This window comes from Dermacentor albipictus, chromosome 8, assembly GCF_038994185.2.
Source record: "Dermacentor albipictus isolate Rhodes 1998 colony chromosome 8, USDA_Dalb.pri_finalv2, whole genome shotgun sequence".
Classification (NCBI taxonomy): Eukaryota; Metazoa; Arthropoda; class Arachnida; order Ixodida; family Ixodidae; genus Dermacentor; species Dermacentor albipictus.
The window spans coordinates 35,262,075-35,280,647 of record NC_091828.1 but is presented as its reverse complement, the minus strand read 5'-3'; the positions used below and the strand labels follow the sequence as shown (position 1 = coordinate 35,280,647).

The 18,573-nt window shown below is 48.1% G+C and overlaps 1 protein-coding gene across 2 annotated transcripts in view; it reads left to right on the top strand.

Moving 5' to 3' along the window:
- LOC135901533 (monocarboxylate transporter 5-like) overlaps positions 1-18,573 on the top strand; it is a 60,635-nt gene that overhangs the window by 22,528 nt on the left and 19,534 nt on the right. The window contains exons 2-4 of one of the 2 annotated variants that reach the window (XM_070522787.1): positions 1,865-2,008; positions 2,100-2,225; positions 8,675-9,655. In XM_070522787.1, coding sequence (XP_070378888.1) covers positions 8,761-9,655 — 895 coding nt within the window. In that variant the 5' untranslated portion in view covers positions 1,865-2,008; positions 2,100-2,225; positions 8,675-8,760. The remainder of the gene's footprint in view (positions 1-1,864; positions 2,009-2,099; positions 2,226-8,674; positions 9,656-18,573) is intronic. The other variant, XM_070522786.1, reaches the window with a different exon arrangement.

Genomic DNA, 18,573 nt, shown 5'->3' with positions numbered 1-18,573 from the left:
ACCTTCTTGCTGTCCCGTCAGGACTTCGTCCAGAAGTAATGCACGCCCTACATGACGATCCGACCGCTGGACACCTAGGATTTTCCTTGACACTATCAAGGATACAAGAAAAGTATTATTGGCCGCACCTAACCGCCGACGTCGCCCGTTACGTCGGAACATGCCGAGACTGTCAGCGAAGCAAGACACCGCCGACAAGGCCAGCCGGATTACTACAGCCAATCGAGCCTCCTTGCCGACCATTCCAGCAGATCGGGATGGACTTACTGGGACCCTTTCTGACGTCAGCAACCGGAAATAAGTGGATCGTCGTGGCGACGGACTACCTCACCCGCTTCGCTAAAACTAAAGCACTGCTGAAAGGTAGCGCAGCTGAAGTGGCGAAATTCTTTGTCGAAAACATCCTGCTGCGACATGGCACCCCAGAAGTCCTCATCAACGACAGAGGAACGGCCTTTACAGCGGAGCTCACTCAAGCCATTCTGAACTACAGTCAGACAAGGCACAGGAGGACAACGACCCCGCAGACCCGCAGACCCCGCAGACCCGCAGACGAATGGTCTTATGGAGCGACTTAATAAGACCCTCGCCGACATGCTAGCGATGTACGTGGACGTCGAACACAAGACGTGGGATGCCGTCCTGCCGTACGTAACATTCGCTTACAACACGGTGGTGCAAGAAACAACACAGATCACTCCGTTCAAGTTGGTTTACGGCAGGAACCCGACGACGACGCTCGACGCCATGTTGCCGCACGTCACCGACAAAGAGAATCTTGACATCGCTACCTATCTCCAGCGCGCCGAAGATGCCCGACAGCTCGCCCGCCTGCGGACCAAGAGCCAGCAGAAGACCGACAGCCGACACTACAACCTCCGAAGACGCTTCGTCGAGTACCAGCCCGGCGACCGTGTTTGGGTATGGACCCCGATACGCCGACGAGAACTGAGTGAGAAACTACTGCGACGCTATTTCGGACCCTACAAAGTCATCCGACGCATTGTCGCACTGGACTATGAGGTCGTGCCAGACGGCATTTCACATTCACAGCGGCGCCACGCACGACCTGAAGTGTTCCACGTGGTGCGTCTTAAACCGTTTTACGGACGCTAACGAACTTGCCTTATTTTGTTGTTTTCTTTGCTACGAGTGCTTATTTATTACTTTCGTTTGTTTGCAGCATCGGGTCGATGCTTTTTAAGAGGGGGTAATGACACGCGTACTTATCTTTATCGGGCGACCACGTTTAGCCGCCTAACAAATGTTATCGTGCAGCAGGACGCGCCCGCAGGCGAAAGAAGTTTCTGGAATGTTATCGATGGTTCCCTCCACTGTCTTTCACTGCAACTTGTGTAATCTGATTGCATGTATGCGCGACGCGAATAGTGTAGAACTTTGTGGAAGCCACGCGGGTCCCACCGGTTAATCTGGAACATTCCACGACTGATCTATAAAAGCCGACGCGCTTGACCCACTGATCAGATTTTCGACGATCGCCGACCGTGTTCGCCGCTATCGTTGTGCTATAAGTGTAGCCTGTTTTGTGGGCACAGGTTTACCCAATAAAAGTTAGTTTTGTCTTTCACAGTATTGCTACTGTGTTCTTAACGTCACCACCGCGTGACAATATCAATAGTACCAACAGGACAATCAAGAGGCAGTCGCAAAACTTACCTTTCTGTGTCTACTTGAGAGTTTTGTTATACTTAATGTCTACGCTGATTATCGACTGCGTGAGCGAAATACAGAAAAGTATTTTGCTTATAGTTCGCTATAATGTCGTGTGATGTGAAATTTCTCAACAAACCTCACGCATGAGGTTTCTCTCTAATCAGCAGGGATGCATATCTTTGTCATGCAGGTCCCCTTACTGGCCTGCTATGCTCTCGCTTCTCCTGCAGAAAAGTCCTTCTCGTCTGCTCTTTCCTCGCGGGCATCGCTGTGAGCCTGTGCTACTTCGCAGAAAGCACCCTCTTTATTGTCGTCTTCTTTGGAATCATTAACGGTAAGCAACCGGTCTCCACTAGAACAATATACGCGCGTCAGTCAACACCTATTGTTGACTAATTTGTGTTCTGGCTTGTAAATGGCGCCAGGGAGAACTAAGACCAGCCAAGGAGACATGAGACAGTCACACTCCGCGTGAATGTGAGCAAGCGTGGCCGCAGCAGCGAGCAAATGAGCCCCTTCGTGATGCCTCTCGCTTAAACGCGAACTAAACGGTAAGAACACTCCGCACAGGAAGCTGTCAGCTCTCTGCCCACCTAGACTCTGTCCCCATTGCAGACCGCCTTAAAGTAGGGTCCACGCGACCATGCTCAGCAGCGTCAAACACAGCTGACACCGTAATAGAACGTCCCCTCTCCCTCCTCTCAGGGGCATTGCGCGCAATGGAAGAGGGTACGCTTTCTCCTTGCCTTCTTCCGTTCAGCTCGCGAGGTCGAACCACCACCCCCAGCTCGCTCCCTAGCAAGCTTTCACTCGAACACACAACATAAAGCGCCTAGTCAAGATTGTATTGCACGTGGGTTCTATACGAAACATCAGGATGGTTGTGGTGGCAGTGGAAATGCGCCCGGAGGTCTGCATAATTACTATCGCGCTAAAAATAAAAACATCTGCGCAACACCAAATACACGTAATCCTTTCATAACCTATGTTAAAAAGTATTTAAAGGAAGACGTTAGAATGCTAAATGGCCCAGTTGATTCTATTTTGTTATTGTAAGAATGAAATAAGAGCACCTGAAATAATTTGGGTGGCAAGTTTATTAGACAATTGTTTGAATGTCGCTGTGTAATTGGTCTTATACGTCTTCTACATTTTAATCGTCTTATAGATCCAATAGAGATAACACTGCAAGTCTGAATGTTTATTTTGCCATGAACTAATTGGAAGAAGAACCTGAGTCATGCTGATTAAGCTTAATTTTGTAAACTTAGCAAAATAGATACTTCTAGCAATTTAGATGACGAACAAGCGAGATCTTATGGTGTATACGAAAATAACATTTTACCACGTGAATTTTCCTCCCTCACTCTGGGATATGCTATTTCAGGAAAAGAACTTATTCTGAACTGGCAACTTCTAGCACAGAGTAAACAATCAAGTGATTATTCAATTTTGTGCCCGGTGGCAGAAGCGTCGAAGGTCGTGTGCGAGGTTTTTTTACAGATATTCTGCTCCACAGCCAATTTGGATCACTCTCCCATCGAGTCAAGATACAGCTAAAGACGTCACATGTATCATCAACGACAGCTGCTGAACTCGTAGCCCTGCGTGCGGCTCTTCATTTTATTAAGGAGGAACCATCCCAGGCATGGTCAATCTTCTGTGATTCCAAGGCAGCCCTACAGAGTGTACTCTCAGCACTGCGCCATGGATCACATGAGCAGCTCGCCGCAGAAATCAGAGAAGTCCACCATCGACTAGTTGACGAAGGACACGATATAATATATCAGTGGTTGCCTAGTCACTGTGGCATACATGGCAATGATCGAGCAGACGCAGCTGCCCGATCTGCCCATGACGGCGTCAACTGCGTTGCCATTCCTCTTTCGAGAGCCGACGCAGCGAAAAAACTTGCCACACTTGCGCGTGACCTGACATTAGCCCAGTGGAATTCATCCGATTTCACAAGTGCACGCCTCCACACTCTGGACCCTAATTTACAGCTCCATATTCCGTCCGAGCTTCCACGACGTGACTGCACCCTTCTTATCCGTCTATGGCTTGGAGTAGCATTTTCAAATGCCTACTCTTTCCTTATCGGAATGGCCAACAGCCCACTGTGTGACTTCTGCGGGTGCAACGAAACGATCGAGCATCTTCTTTGTCAGTGCTCTCGTTTTAACCTACAAAGAACTGTCCTCTCAGCCACCTTAGACCAACTGGACAAGCGCCCAATGACAGAAGACAAGATCCTTGGAACCTGGCCTACGCGAACATCAGCGCGATCCGCTATGAAGGCGCTGCTGCGATACTTGAAAGACACGGGACTTTCTGACAAATTGTGACAGTACACTGTGTGGCGCAGGACTGTACGGTGACACTGCGTAAGACTAGGAATGCCTTTGCGGGTTGCGTGACAGTGCCCACAGAAATAGTTCGTGTGTACGTGCGTGTGTGTGCTTAGGTTTTTTTTTCCTTTTTTTATCCTTCTTTCTTTCTCACCTATTGCATCCCCTTTCCCTTCCCCCAGAACAGGGTAGCCAACCGGAGATAATCTCTGGTTAACCTCCCTGTCTTTCCTTTGCCTTTCTCTCTCTCTCTCTCTCTCTCCCATCGAACGGCACGTTTCAGGTCGAATGAAGCACATGGAACCAAACCTGTCAGGTAATACTCGCGTGCAGCTGAAAAGCAAAATGGTCCGAGGAATGGTCTCGTGGGTGCGTTAATGAATATTACTTGTTCACATATAAACATGGCCCGTTTCCTTTTACTTCTCTACTGAACCGTTTGAAATCTGTCACGAAATGAATGTTACCTAATGTTTTGTTATCTGCTTCTGGCACAGCAGGCTGTCAACTACAAACAAACTAGCCTGTGCTTGACTGATTCTTTACTTGCGCGCGTACTTCACTTGTGAGGCTCAATTGTAGCCTGTAACTAGGTGCAGCACGTGAAAGACTTGTTGCACAGTTTGCCCTTCACTGAATGCTCGTTAGAGCAGGCATACGTGGCCTATGCGTTTTAGGAGGCCTCTAAAACTTCCTGGAGTACGACTACTAAATTGTGGATCCCGAAGCGACCTCACTTTGGTTCCCGAATTTATGGACATATAGAGGCACTTTGTGCAGGAGGCTTAAAAACTGCTCCAGATATTTCATTTGTTCTCGCTCCCCAATGTAGAGTTCTAAGCAAGGTTTCATTAAAGCTTTTGGAAAATTCTGTTGGAAAGGTTTTACCAATATTTATAGAAAGTATCAGCAGACTTCGCCGATTCTTCCGCTTATGAACTCATTGACTGCGGCAGCTGCAGGCTCCCGCACCGGACGAAATTATCTTACAAATAATAAGCAATTTACAAAACAAAATGCCTCTGGTGGCTTTTTGAACACTACCCAAAATCCACTGCTGTCAAGAGTTTATTTGGCCCACAGTACTCGGCAAGGACAATCAAGCGCTTATGTTGAGCGATAGCTGAAATGTTAGCTCTTCGGCCTCTGAGCTGCGTACTGCCACAGAAGCATGAGTGCGATATTCATGGGTGTTTTTTAACGAAATTTCGTTTTTATTCGCCATATTTTGAGGCTGAAGCACCACATCAGCAACTAGCGTGATAAAAATGCTTGCAGCGTAATGGATGTGACAGAGAATTATGAAACCCGCTTACGAGGAATTAATTGCCGTGGATGCCTCAAATGCGGAGAAGGAATCGCCGTGTGCGAATTAAGCACTCGCATATTATTTGTTTCGAAGCGTCGAATGATGTTGCCTCTAATTAGTGCCACCTCATGTCATCTTGCGTTCATAATCATGCTTGACGTTTTTGTTGCGTGTGCACCAGAATGTTGTTTTCAATGTAAGTTAACAATCTCCCTCCTCCTTCTTGAACTTAAAGTCGGAACCTTGGCTTCGATGTCCAGAAGTGAGACCTTTCTTCGGGTGTAGCAGTTACTCGCCGCAGCCCCCTTCCTCGTCGCATTACACATTCGCTCTTGGGCATGTTCCTTTCAGGGGTAGGTGTACTTTGTGTCCCGCCATCAAAATAATATGGGTGTCGGCAATGGTATGACACTTGCCTTTTCTTCGTAGGTTTCATACTGTTGTTGTGTGATACGTTGAACATAATGAGGACGAGCGCATGCGATTTTCTTATATTGCAAAACATGAACAGTTACAGGGGAAACGGATGACGCTTGTTTTGTACACGGGAAGTGCTATCATTAGCTGGTATTTAGGATGCACGTTCTCTAGAATAACATTCATATTCCCATTCATATACATTGAGCTTGTGAATCAGAAGTGCATTGGTTTTTGGATAACAAGTCATCAAACAAAATACTGAAACTATAACACTGGCTTTTCAGACTCATTTGCCTGTTTCTACTTTGCTCAATGTAAGCGGCACATTTTTACCTAATGTAACGGGACTATAATTATGAAGTTTCGGTTGGCAAAGTTATATCTGCAAGGTGCAGTCACTTTCGCCTTAATTTGTATTAACGAAGTGGGCCTATCCAGAAATCTCCTTGAAGAAATGTGTCAACAGTAACTGGCCTGCTCCTCAAACAGCTGCTTAAGATTAATATGCCGATAAGAATATTGCTGCTGGCTTGCGCTTCTAAACGATTGTTGTTTTGTTGCACTGAATGGGCATTCTGCTGTCACTGATTATAAGCAGCCGTGATTGACCTTGCATGAAAACAAGTGCCCACCAGAGACTTCTGTTGGAAAGCCCGTATAAAGCCCGTATAAAGGACTTAAGTAGAGATACAGCTGGGAACTGCTGTAAAGACGATGGGCGCTAGCCCTGAAAGAGCAAGGAGGATACAATGGGCACTTGCGCAATGAAACACACGATAAGGTTTATTGCTCTCCAAAGGAAATCTTGAATTCCAGATAGCCACCACATGATGTTCCTAAATAGTATCGCCTCGATTTTGCAGGCGCCAAAGTAGTAATACTTCTAAGATTATCATGGCGCAACAGCCGCTACTTTTCATGCTAGTTTTCTGCCTATAAATAGCAAAATGTGTGGCCGAATTCACAAAGCTTTTTTTCGTTACTGCTTTTTGCCATTGCCTGGCCACCTCCACGATTATGGGTAGCCTCAAGTTTGACTGCCATTTGCAGTTAAGAAAAAGCATAGCGCAATAGCTTTTTGTTGTGAATAACGGCCCTGTTGTCTTCCCGAGCTGCGAAAGAATAACAGTGGTAACAAGCCTAGCGCATGGCTATATGGAGTCAACTGGGACCAGTCTGGTGATTACCATTGCGCTGCCGCCAATCTTTTGTAAGTGGGCTTTACCTGAAAAACGTTTTGGCCGGCCTCAGCCTAAACCAAACATAATAATGAGTAAGCCAGGCGATGGGCCCTGCCACGAGTTTCACTCTGCGTAACTCTTCTACGGCGTCAAAAAGGACTTGTTGGTAATTCATACTGTTTTCCAAAGACACAGAAGAAACATGTAGAAGGTGAACAAAACATTGATGTTGAAACACTGTTTCCGAAGTGGCACACATTTTTTTAGAACCTGCAACTAAATGATCACTTATGACTATTATTAGGAAAATTACGAACTTAGCTGCTGACAAGTCAAATGCCGGTACGTGACAATCCCAAGCTTGTGGAAGCCTACAAGCAATATATCACTGCACTCTGCACTCATACAAAGGGGCAAGTAGCAGAACAAGCATTTATTTGCTTGAATTTCTGCATCATTATAATGTGTTTATTGAACGCTAACATTGCAAATTATATCCAGATGCCTCTCGCTTATATAGGTCTAGTGTTCTTTGAAGATTTCAAATGCGGCCCTTGTCTTGAACGTAACCTGATGGCTGCTCCTACCGAAAAGCCCTGCTTCCGCGGAATTACTGTGTGCGTATCTTCTACCGAGCAAGTCCGAATCTCTCACAAGTGAAACAAATATAGGACAAGCAGTTAACCCATAGAAAGCATTGTCATCACACACTTTGTTCTGTGTACAAACGGATATCGACTGATATATCGATATCCCAGCTCCTATCAACACCACGCGATAGTGTCATCAGACATAAAAATATTGTTAGAGCAGAATGTCAACGGTAAGCTTTGTTGCATCATGTCCAATAACTTGTTTTGCAACGACGCACTCTCTTGCCAACCCATTCGTGGTTTGGTCTGTCGTCATTTTGTCTTTCGTAGATAACGTGAGTCAATCCTAGTGACAATTGATTGGTGAACTTGATGAATCCAGAAGTGGTGCAAACGAATTTGGGCTTATCCAAGAGCTTTTTAACCGAAGTGAGTGAGTTTCCCGTATGTCCGCACGCCGATGCACGGCAGCTTCAATGTGGTTCGTAATGTGAGCACTTCTTGAAGGCTGTGGGACCAACGGCGTAGATGAGTCAATTCTATGATGATTCTTTCAAGGACGGCCAATCAACGCCTAAAAAGGAACGCTTACATTATACTCACCTTTATTCTGCAACAAGCAGTATTTTTGTACGTAGAACGTCCAGCTCTCGTTAGCAAAATAATTTTTTCGGGGCTAAGTGCTACTTCCCATGTAAAAGTGTTCAACAGGAAAATTGCCCAGCCCCAAATTCACGGGTACAACCAATTTTATAGAATCACATGAGCACAAATGCACTGCTCCAGCAAGAAACATGTGCACAAGCCACGTTCCATCAAACACAAGTTGATGTGCACTTGTAGATTTCTTGGACCCTCAAGACGACGGCTCCCACGATCTGAGTTTGCAACTCAAGCAGCGATAAAATCAAACTTTCTTTTAATAAATGGTTCAGACTTGCGCATAGTCGTCGAAGACGATTTGCTGTTGCTAGCTCTGCATGCTGGCTTATCTTGAAGTTGATTTCAGAGGAGCGCACAAATCCTTTAACTTTTAAGAAAAAGAAATCATGCACGCACAGATATTCTTCCTACATGCGAATGCTTCATGCTTCCGGCGGACTCTTGAAGTTTTAAAAATGAAACAGCTTCTTTCGTTCACTATTTCAGGGATCACGCTTTCGGGGCTATACATCGCTGTTAACCTGCTCGTGGCACAGTACTTCGAGAAGCGGAGGGCCACCGCCTGCAGCTTGATGTTCACCGCCGGAGGACTCAACACAATCGTCTTTCCACCGCTTATAGATCTCTTCTACTCACGCTATGGTATCCACGCCGCGTTCTTACTCTATGGAGCCATCTTGATGAACGCATTTCCATGCTGCATCGCTCTAAGAGACCCACCATGGTTAGATAAGCACAAATTCTTGGGCAAAAGAAAACGCCGAGCGTTCGACGCTGTTAGCACTACAAGGAGTCCTGTAGGCGGGGATACCACTTCTCAAGACACCAATATAGCGAAATGTGTTGAAAGTAACGATGAACTGCATCTTTTCTTGGACAAAAGGAGTGTAGAGGAAAATGTGCAACGTATCAGCTTAACTAATACCAATGGTACACCCACCTCCTCCCGCTTTTCGACGAGCAGCAGGCTGGAGAGAAATTACGTTGTTGAGTGTTTCAAGCATAAACTGGCACCATTCACCACACTATCATTTTTAGTGAGTGCTGTGTCGTTCACGGTTGTGAACTTCGGGATGGCATTATACGTCATGCTTTCAACAGACCTAGCAAGTGACCATGGCGTTGAACCTTCAAGCTCAGTTTATCTTCTTCACGCTTTCTCCGCGAGTGACATCGTCTCCAGAGCTCTCAGCGGTGTCATCATCGACTCTAAGATTCTGTCCCTGGAGGCCGTGATGCTCCTGGGGTATCTTGTGCAAGGTGCCGCTTTCGAGATGCTCGCGTGGTTTGGTACGTTCCACATGATGCTGGCTGCTTCGGCGCTGATGGGCCTCACATGCGGCGCGAGGATCGCCCTTCAAGCCCCCATGATTGCGAAAGACTTTGGTCTCAAGAAGCTTCCCGTCGTTATGGGAGCAATCTACTTCTGCATTGGCGTAGCGTTGCTTCTGCGCCCACCAATTGTCGGTGAGTCTGTACTTGTCAACAGCGTAGTGTTACTTAGATTGCACTTCGCACATGTTACAAATGCCATCTTTAAGCAGTATTGTAGTGTGTTAGAGCTAGTAAGGGAAGAGCGCAAACTAGAGAAAAATAATGCCGCCTCCATTCCACCCGGTGAAAGTGGATGTACTGCGAAGCTGTTGCCGACATTGCCCAAGCGCCACCACCACAAGTCGAAGCACCGTCAAGATCAATGTAGCATCCGCGACCCCGTTTGCGCATTTTCCGTTTGTGCTTCGAAGTCTCCGTGCATGTTTGCGGCGTCCGTACGCTTATACGTAACCCCCATTCGCGGATCGGAAAGTCACTGTGAATTTTTCGCGCAAGCCTAGGCTCGCCCGTGAAATAATTAGTGCCATGTATTAAGCTGCGAAGGAAGCGAGCGTCTGAGGAGGAATTCGCCTATTCGCCTTCGTGGAATTCGAAGAGAACTGCGCGCCAGGGGAAGTGCGAAGGGGCGCACTGGTGCCTTAGAGCGCGCGCCAACGGAAGGCCACTTAGAATATTTATTCATTTATTTACAATACCTCAAAGGCCCCAGTGAAGCAGTTTTAAACGAAATGTGGGCTGTTTACAAATGTGCCTAATGTTATAAAATTTTTCGATCGCCATGTTGAAGTCGGTGCAACTGGAGAGGAGCGCAACGTTTGACGGAAGGTCATTCCAATCTTGCGATATTTTGACAAAAAATGATGAAATGTGCGCAGTGGTTCGAGCAGATGGTGGGTATACAGCTTTCTCGTTATTGCTGCGATCTGTATGACGATGGTCTGGCTTTATGGCAGGAGTACAGGGTGACGTGGGATAAAACTTGAAGAATGGGCACAGGCGTGCTTTTCTGCGTCGTGCTGAAAGACTTCCAAGGTATGCACGATATTTTAGCTTGGTGAAATTAGAATGACGTGAGTATTCTGAGAAAATGAATCAGACTGCACGGTTCAGTACAGGTTCTAGCATTTTATTAATCTGACTTTGGTGAGGCTCTCAAACAAAAAAAGTCTATAGGTGGTGTTCAGCGAAGCGGGCAAGGATACGAGAGGCGATGCACCGCGGAGGAGGAGGGTAAGCGGATGCGCGCTAGGTTGGCCTTCTCTGGCGAATGCGGTTGATCTTCTCTGTCAAATGCAATTGAGTGTGCGTTATGGAGCTAACCATCGCTTCAACGCAAACAGAGTGGCGAGAACGCAGAGCGCACGAAGGTATGCGCGGTCGCAGCATCTGCAGTGCCCTCAACACAGGGCCCGTATGCTGAAACGTTCGCCTTCCCCGAAAATATCGCTTTGGTCACGTCTCCGCCAACGGCGCGCCTTGATTGGCTGTTTTAGCGAAACCGGAAAATAAACAGCGCCATCTAGTAGTTCCGGCTTACGTCATTTTAACGTTATGGTGTTGATGGGTGCTCTCGCCATAAATTGAATAAACGAACACATCCTTTGGCGTCTTTTGGCGTTCGGTTGGTGGTGGAGTGTAATAGAGATAAGATAGGTGGTAGTTTATCGCAGTCTTCTTGGTGGCGTCATACAAGCGTTGTTTCGCGGCGATATTTGTTGATTCAATTACAATAAAACATTCCACACTTTATTAAACCTATTTTACCTAGAGTGGCCGTAACCAACCGTATTCAGTGCGCAGAACCGTGCTGCGGCCACTACACTCGAAAACAACACACCCGGGCCGCTCTGCACTCGCAAGATGCGCTCTCTCATGCAGTGTGAAACATTCGACAGCGCGTGTTGGTAGTGCACGCTGACGTCACGGGTAAGCAGTCGCTTGATTTATTGAACATGACTATCGCGGAAGGCGAACGTTTCAGAATACGGCCCTAGATCACTCTCAAGATGGGCGCGCGCGGCTGCTGAATACGCAGTTGCTTTCGGAATGCGACACCGCCTTCCATCCCGCTCCTCCCTCCCTCCCGGTGCGGAGGCTCGCGCGCGATGGAAGACCGCGTGTTTCCTTCCCGCTTTCCTCCCTGGCGCGCGCGAGATTGAGCCGCCATTATCACGAGACGTTCGTTTGAGGGATCGCGAGCCGTTTGTGGGCAGGCGCGAGTAAGAGCAGGCGCGGGAGAGAGAAAATCTGGGGGTTTTTGCTCCTTCAATGTATGACTTCCTAGGCACTGCGAAAGAGGTTTCATAGTACGTGTTGTATGCGTTTGTCCCTAGGCGTGCCGGCATTGCGGAGTAGGGTCGAGTTTGTTTAAGCTCAGACGTTGGCTAACGGCGCGGTAGAATAGGTGAAGCAGCGGGCACTGACACCCAATTTGGGGACTTCTGGGCCTCTACTACGACAACAAGTTCTCTACCAGAAAAATCAGTGTTTTTTTAAGGTAGAGCGCCGTAAGAAGCAAGAAAGGTTTAATCCGGCATAACTGACTCAGCACCAGCGCCACAGGCGCGAGAAATTCTGTCCAACCTACCTTGAGAGGGCAAAGTTCTGACTGGTGTTGCAGAAGTCGCGGGTCGCAGTAGTGGTGAACTCAGCGTCGCAAGTTGGCGGTTGAACTTAATTATATTTATTCGTGCTTTTTACTAATTGTAACAACGTGTCATTATTTCGCATTATTGGCCTCCAGGACACCAAAGTGGCAACGGGGACACCAAAGCTAGAACGCGGACTGGTTCGTGGGTTGGGGCTCGCCGAAATTTTCTACGCGTGTTCGCGTAGAAAATTTGTAGCGAATTGTTTGTGCGAATTCCCTCGGTATGCTTCGGCCTCCACGACCCCAACCCACGAGCCGCCTCGCTGGCCCTTGAGTGCTCTCGATATCCTGCGCCGCCTGCTTTATTAAAACCTCAGGTGCTCTCCTGCAGCCTCCATTTGCCGGTTACATGTGCCTTCCTGGACCAGTGCTTCTAAATAATTCAATTTGTCGTCGTGACGAAAAAAAGCGTCCAGCGCCTTATACAACACCGGTAAGAACCTTGCCCCTTCAGATACAGCGATCACCAAATAGGGCGTCCATGCCCACTGCCACACCGCGTAAGCAGCCAGCGTCGGAGCGTAAACAAACTCGACCCTACCCCGCAATGGCGGTATGTCTAGAGGACAAACGCATACAACACGCACTAAGAAGCCTCCTCCGTAGTTCCTAGGCGGAGTCGTACATTCAAGGAGCAAAAGCCCCCAGCATTTCTTTCTCGCGCCCGCTCTTACTGGCGCCTGCGCGCAAACGGCTGGCGATCCCTCAAAAGAACGTCTCGTGCCATCACCGGCTCACCGTCGCAAGCCATCACTCGCGCATTTAGCTTATTGCGTGCGGGAAGAATGCTATCGCCCTTGCACTTTATACGGAATATTGCGGCGGCGACGACGGCCGAAATGCGCACGGAGTGTCTGTATATTTGATATCTAAATATATTTGTCGCAATTATATGGGTACGATTCCTATGTAATTGCTATTGCAATACTATGGGAATGCACCCATACGCTTGCACGTAACACGCGTTCAGGAAACTAAATTTCAATTATTTCAAATTTTTATTACGACTGAAGCACAGACTGTGCAACAGGTGCAATGTGCAGAACACCCTGGCCACAAGGACAGAAACATCGTGTGCACACGCTCCTCACCCGTGCAATGAAGTGCCCGAGAGACCAGCATACATCCTCATTCTTCTGTGCGCGACCACCATGCGCGACTACATTTTTGAACTGCACTTGGAACTCGATATATCGAAACCCGAGTTTACAAAGTTCTCAATCTAGCGAAGCTACTTGCATTCCCCGGCATGTACCCACAGGGTCCAATGTTATGTTGCACCTGAATTAATGAAACAAATCTCGCCGAACTCGATTTAACGTATTTTTTGCTGAAATAAATGAGTAAAAAAAGCGGTGATTTCTTTCTCATTCTGACACAGACGGGTTCTTCTTCGAGCGTGTGCTCTAAAGCTATCGCCTTAAAGCATCTAGGCACCATGGTCACGTTCACAGCTTTATTTTGACAAGGCTACACGCCGCGCCATGCACAGAACAGCCGACTCAACACCGCCTCGGTCCCCAGGTGGTCGAAACTTCAGGAGTCTCCCACTACGGCGGACCTCATAATCAGAATGTGGCTTCGGCACGCAAAACCCCATAATTAACACCGCCTCAGAGAAGGACCAATATTCAGCGGAGACACTTATGACTGCTTGCGTGTGGAAATGCGAATATATTAGTCCAAGACCCTTCGGTGAAATGTTTTTTTTTCTTTTGCCCGCATGTTCCTTGCCCGCGCAAACCGTCGCCTGCGTTCTGACTGCGCCTGGGTAAGGGTGTGCTATATATACCATTTAGGTGAGGACGCTCGCGAGGCGCGATCGGTGATGACCAGGTGACGGCAGCAGACTAGATCGCCGGGACGATGCAACTTCAGCTAGAAAGGCGACGAGAGTTTGGGTGGACAAACAACGCGGGGATAACGCAGGCCACCAAAGAGCGCCTGCACGCGGCGTCACGTCGCCGTATCTGGTCCGTTGAAGCCACCTCTCCCTCTCTCTCCATCTCCAAGGTGACCTACTTTCGCGCGTCACTCAATCATTTGCGATTTCCCGCGACGCGCTGGTTGTTGTGCCGGGGCCGCTGGATAAAAAGAAAGAAAGGTGCGGCCTGCCGCGTGTATCGAAAGTGCTGTCATCCCATGCGGCATCAACAGTCGGCAACTGTTGTCTAGTATCGGCATACCAATTATGGAGGACGCTTAAGCTTCGCCTTTGGGAGTGGAACAAGACAGCATTCGAAGATCCCTGACTGCTTCTCACACTTCCCGGCAACTGCAGTGTATGTAGCCGTAATGTTCACCGCGAAACGATTTCACTTCCTCTCTCTCTCTCTCTCTCTCTCTCTCTATATATATATATATATATATATATATATATATATATATATATATATATATATATATAGATTGTTACGAATGATGTTTATTTACAGGGTGAAACGGTGAGACGAGGTCCGAGAGGAAAGCTGGCCAGGCCCAGCCGGCGCAGAGTAGCGCGAGGTCACGCGCGCACACTCCGTTTCTTCTTTCTCTGCCTCAGCCGCGCAGTGCTGCGACATTTTCCCCGGGGGCAGACGAAGCTCGCTGAGCGAGTTAAAGGGACCTGTGATGGTACTGCTTGAGTCTGGCAACGTGAACAACTTGCGTCGCCCGTGAACGCCGATTACTTGCCGTCACTTTGGCGACGACATAGTTCACATCGCTCAAGCGGTTGAGTATAATGAATGGTCCGGTGTAAGTGGCGAGAAACTTGCGGTACAATCCCTTTTTGCGAACAGGTGTCCACAACCAAACATAAACACCGGGAGTAAAACTGACGGGGATATGCCGCGCATCATAGCGAATCTTGCTCTTGCCTTGTGAGGACAACGTCGTAAGATGCGCCAGTCGACGTGCTTCCTCAGCACGACACACAGTTTGGGCGATGGAAGGATCTTCTTTGCACGATAAAGATAGAATAATGTCCAGAAAGCTATGGGGAGCGCGTGCGTGCAGCAAAAAGAACGGCGCATATCCAGTAACTTCGTGCTGGGCACTATTGTACGCGTACGTTACAAAAGGTAAGACGGCGTCCCAATTCTTGTGGTCAGCAGGGACATACATTGATAACATATTGGTAAGGGTTCTCACCCTACTCGACGGTTGGGTCAAGCAAGTCGATGCCCACTTTTTCAAAGGGTAACGTCGGTGGCTTAACTGATTGTAAATAGCCTCCTGGGGCCGTCATCGGTTGCTTGCGGCGCTGGCAAACAGTACAGCTGGCGACACACTGTTTCGTTGTTTTCCAGAGCTTGGGCCAGAAAAATCTCTGCCTAAGTCGGTGTAGTGTGCGTGTAAAGCCAAGGTGCCCGGACGTGATATCGTCATGCATAGAACTAAGGACAGCAGGGCGCAGGTTGTCGGGCACAACTAGAAGCAATGGCGGACCATCAGCCGAGTATTTTTTTTTTTTTTGTACAGCAAACCATTACGAAAAGTAAACGGTGTTGTTCCTTCTGGCTCACGTCCAGCTGCCCGTAGGGGTTTCAAGGTAGGGTCGCAACGTTGCTCGCTCTCGAAGGTACGCAGGTCTGGAAAGTCGGAAGAGATGGAAACTAGGTAGTCGTCGAAGTCATCATCCTCAGCTTTAGTGTGCGGTGAAGGGAGACGGGATAGGCAATTAGCATCCGTGTGACAGCGTCCGCTTTTGTAGTTAACGGAAAAGCTGTACTCGTGAAGGCGCAAAGCCCAGCGGGCCAACCGGCCAGACGGGTCATGCAGACCAACCAGCCAACAGAGCGAATGATGGTCAGTCACTATCGTGAATGCGCGGCCGTGTAGATACGGACGGAACTTCTGAATGGCGAAGACGACTGCTAGGAATTCGAGTTCAGTAACGGTGTAGTTTGTCTCCGCTTTTGTAAGTGTCCGACTAGCGTAGGCAATGACATACTCACGACCATCGCAGAGCTGAACAAGCACAGCGCCAACACCCGCACCGCTGGCGACAGTGTGCAGCTCAGTTAACGCCTCTAGATCAAAATGTCGCAGTACCGGTCCAGAAGTCAACAAAAATTTCAGCTGTTGAAACGCCGACTCGCCGTCAGCAGTCCACAAGTATGGGGTGTCTGTGAAGGAGAGACGTGAGGGGAGAGGCAAGCTGTGCGAAATTCTTGATAAAGCGTCAGAAATATGAACAAAGGCCCAAAAAGCTTCGCAGATCTTTCACCGTTTGTGGCTGTTGGAAGTCGCGAACCGCTGCTATCTTTTCAGGGTCTGTTCGTATGCCGTCTTTGTCGACCAGAAAGCCTAGTACGAGGGCTTGACGCTCACCGAAATGACATTTCTTCGAGTTTAAAATAAGGCCAGCTTGCTGGATACAGTCAAGAACAATCGACAGGCGCTGATTGTGCTCGTGAAATGTCCGGCCGTAGATAATGACGTCTTCTAAATAGCCCATGCAAATTTCCCATTTGAGTCCGCGGAGCACGGTATCCATAAATCGCTCGAATGTCGCTGGAGCGTTGCATAAGCCAAAGGGCATAACGTTGAATTCAAAGAGGCCGTCAGGTGTCACGAAGGCTGTCTTCTCCTTGTCTGAGGGGTGCATGGGAATTGGCCAATATCCTGACCGCAAATCAACAGAAGATAAATACGACGCGGAGTGGAGGCAGTCGACGGCGTCATCTATTCATGGTAGGGGGTACACGTCTTTCTTTGTGACGGTGTTTAGGCGGCGATAGTCCACACATAATCTCCATGAGTTGTCTTTTTTCTTGACGAGGATCACAGGAGCAGTCCAAGGGCTAGATGATTCCTGGATCACTCCTTTCTGTAACGTTTCTTCGACCTGCTCGGCGATGACTTTTCTCTCTGAAGGTGAAACGCGGTAGGGCTTCTGACGAATTGGCGTTGCTTTCTCTGTATGGATGCGGTGCTGCATACGCGACGCCGGTGGTGTATGGGACGCTCGTTGGCCTTGAGCAAAATCAAACACTGTGGCCTAGCGAGCGAGCACAGCTACCAGCAGACACTGCTCACTAGAAGACAGCGACTTGTCAATCATGCGCTTAAAGGCAGCAGAATTATCATAGTTGAAGTCGGGGTTGGATTTTTTTTCGGCAGTTGACATTTCGACCGTTCCGACGCTGACAATGGCTTGTTCATCCAAACTTGCCAGTGTAAGTTCTAGCGGCAATGTTATAGATTGGGTTGAAACGTTCAATGTCCACAAACGAGTACAACCACGGCCGCTCGATCCAAAAGCACAAGGTGCGGCCCGCTGCGTCGCGCCTGAACGGCGTCTCAGGCCTAGTTCTCCGTGCGCCCGCTGCGGCGCCACCGCTCGGGGATGGCTGCTGATAGAGAGCGCCTTCACAGCTGCGTCGGCACGCGCGATCTCCACTCCAGTCAAGGCGTAAATAATGCGTTTTATATTTGGAAATTGCAGGCAAAATCTTTTAAGTCGTCGATGGAAGTGCTGATTACGCCACAAACGCCAACAGATTATCACAGGGGTGGAAATCTGTTCTAGAATATGCCTGAACGCTATCCGTGACCGTCACCCGTACGATGCACGACCGGTTGGTGCCCTTCCATCGAGAGGTTCTGCTTGAAGCGATCTATCAGTACTTTTATTCACTTCTCGTGAACACGTACGCAAAATAAAAACTTTACATAGGGAGAACTTGTACGGGTTTCCCAAGTAATTCAAACTAACTTAGATGAAATAAAAACGCTTATCATTGCAAATAATCATCAGTAGATTGCTTCTCATGAAAACGAAGCATATTGAGTGATGCTAGAGGTTATCTAAGGAGTGCGTCCCTTTTAACGAAGCTTCAAAAGGCCTCTGCTTCCAACATGCTCATGCCCTTTATTTGAGCATGCTTTCCATAAAACACATTCCCGCAATATTTTTTCATTGTAGGCAGGTTTTTTTCCCTGAAGTGGCCACATGGTTGCTGATAAAAACAGCAGCTTTGTCTCCTTTTTCCGCTCTTTGTAATACCTAAACAAAGGACTGAATTTCGTTGTTGTTTTCATAAACTAAGAGGCAGTTTTTCATTTCGTCCCGTTCGGACTGCAATTTTTTCAACTCTCCTCCTTGACGGGCAACTTTTTTTTTTCAATCTCTTGACTGCTTGCTTTGACTGTTCTAGGACGTCCACAATATCTAATGCAGTTTGGCAGGCCTGGTCAACAGAAAAACTACGTTCAGCGCATGATTCTAAGGCAGTCTTTGGAACTAGAGCTTCCACTGCGTCGCTGAGAAACTGCAAGGCACTTCCGATGTTGGGGCTTTCTCCTGAGCTGCCGCAATTATCGCTTGTCTCAACTACTGTGTGATCAGTAAAGGTTCCTCGATGGCATTTTTTGGGCTACACATTCCCTTTTTGCAGGTACTGTGGATAGTTGC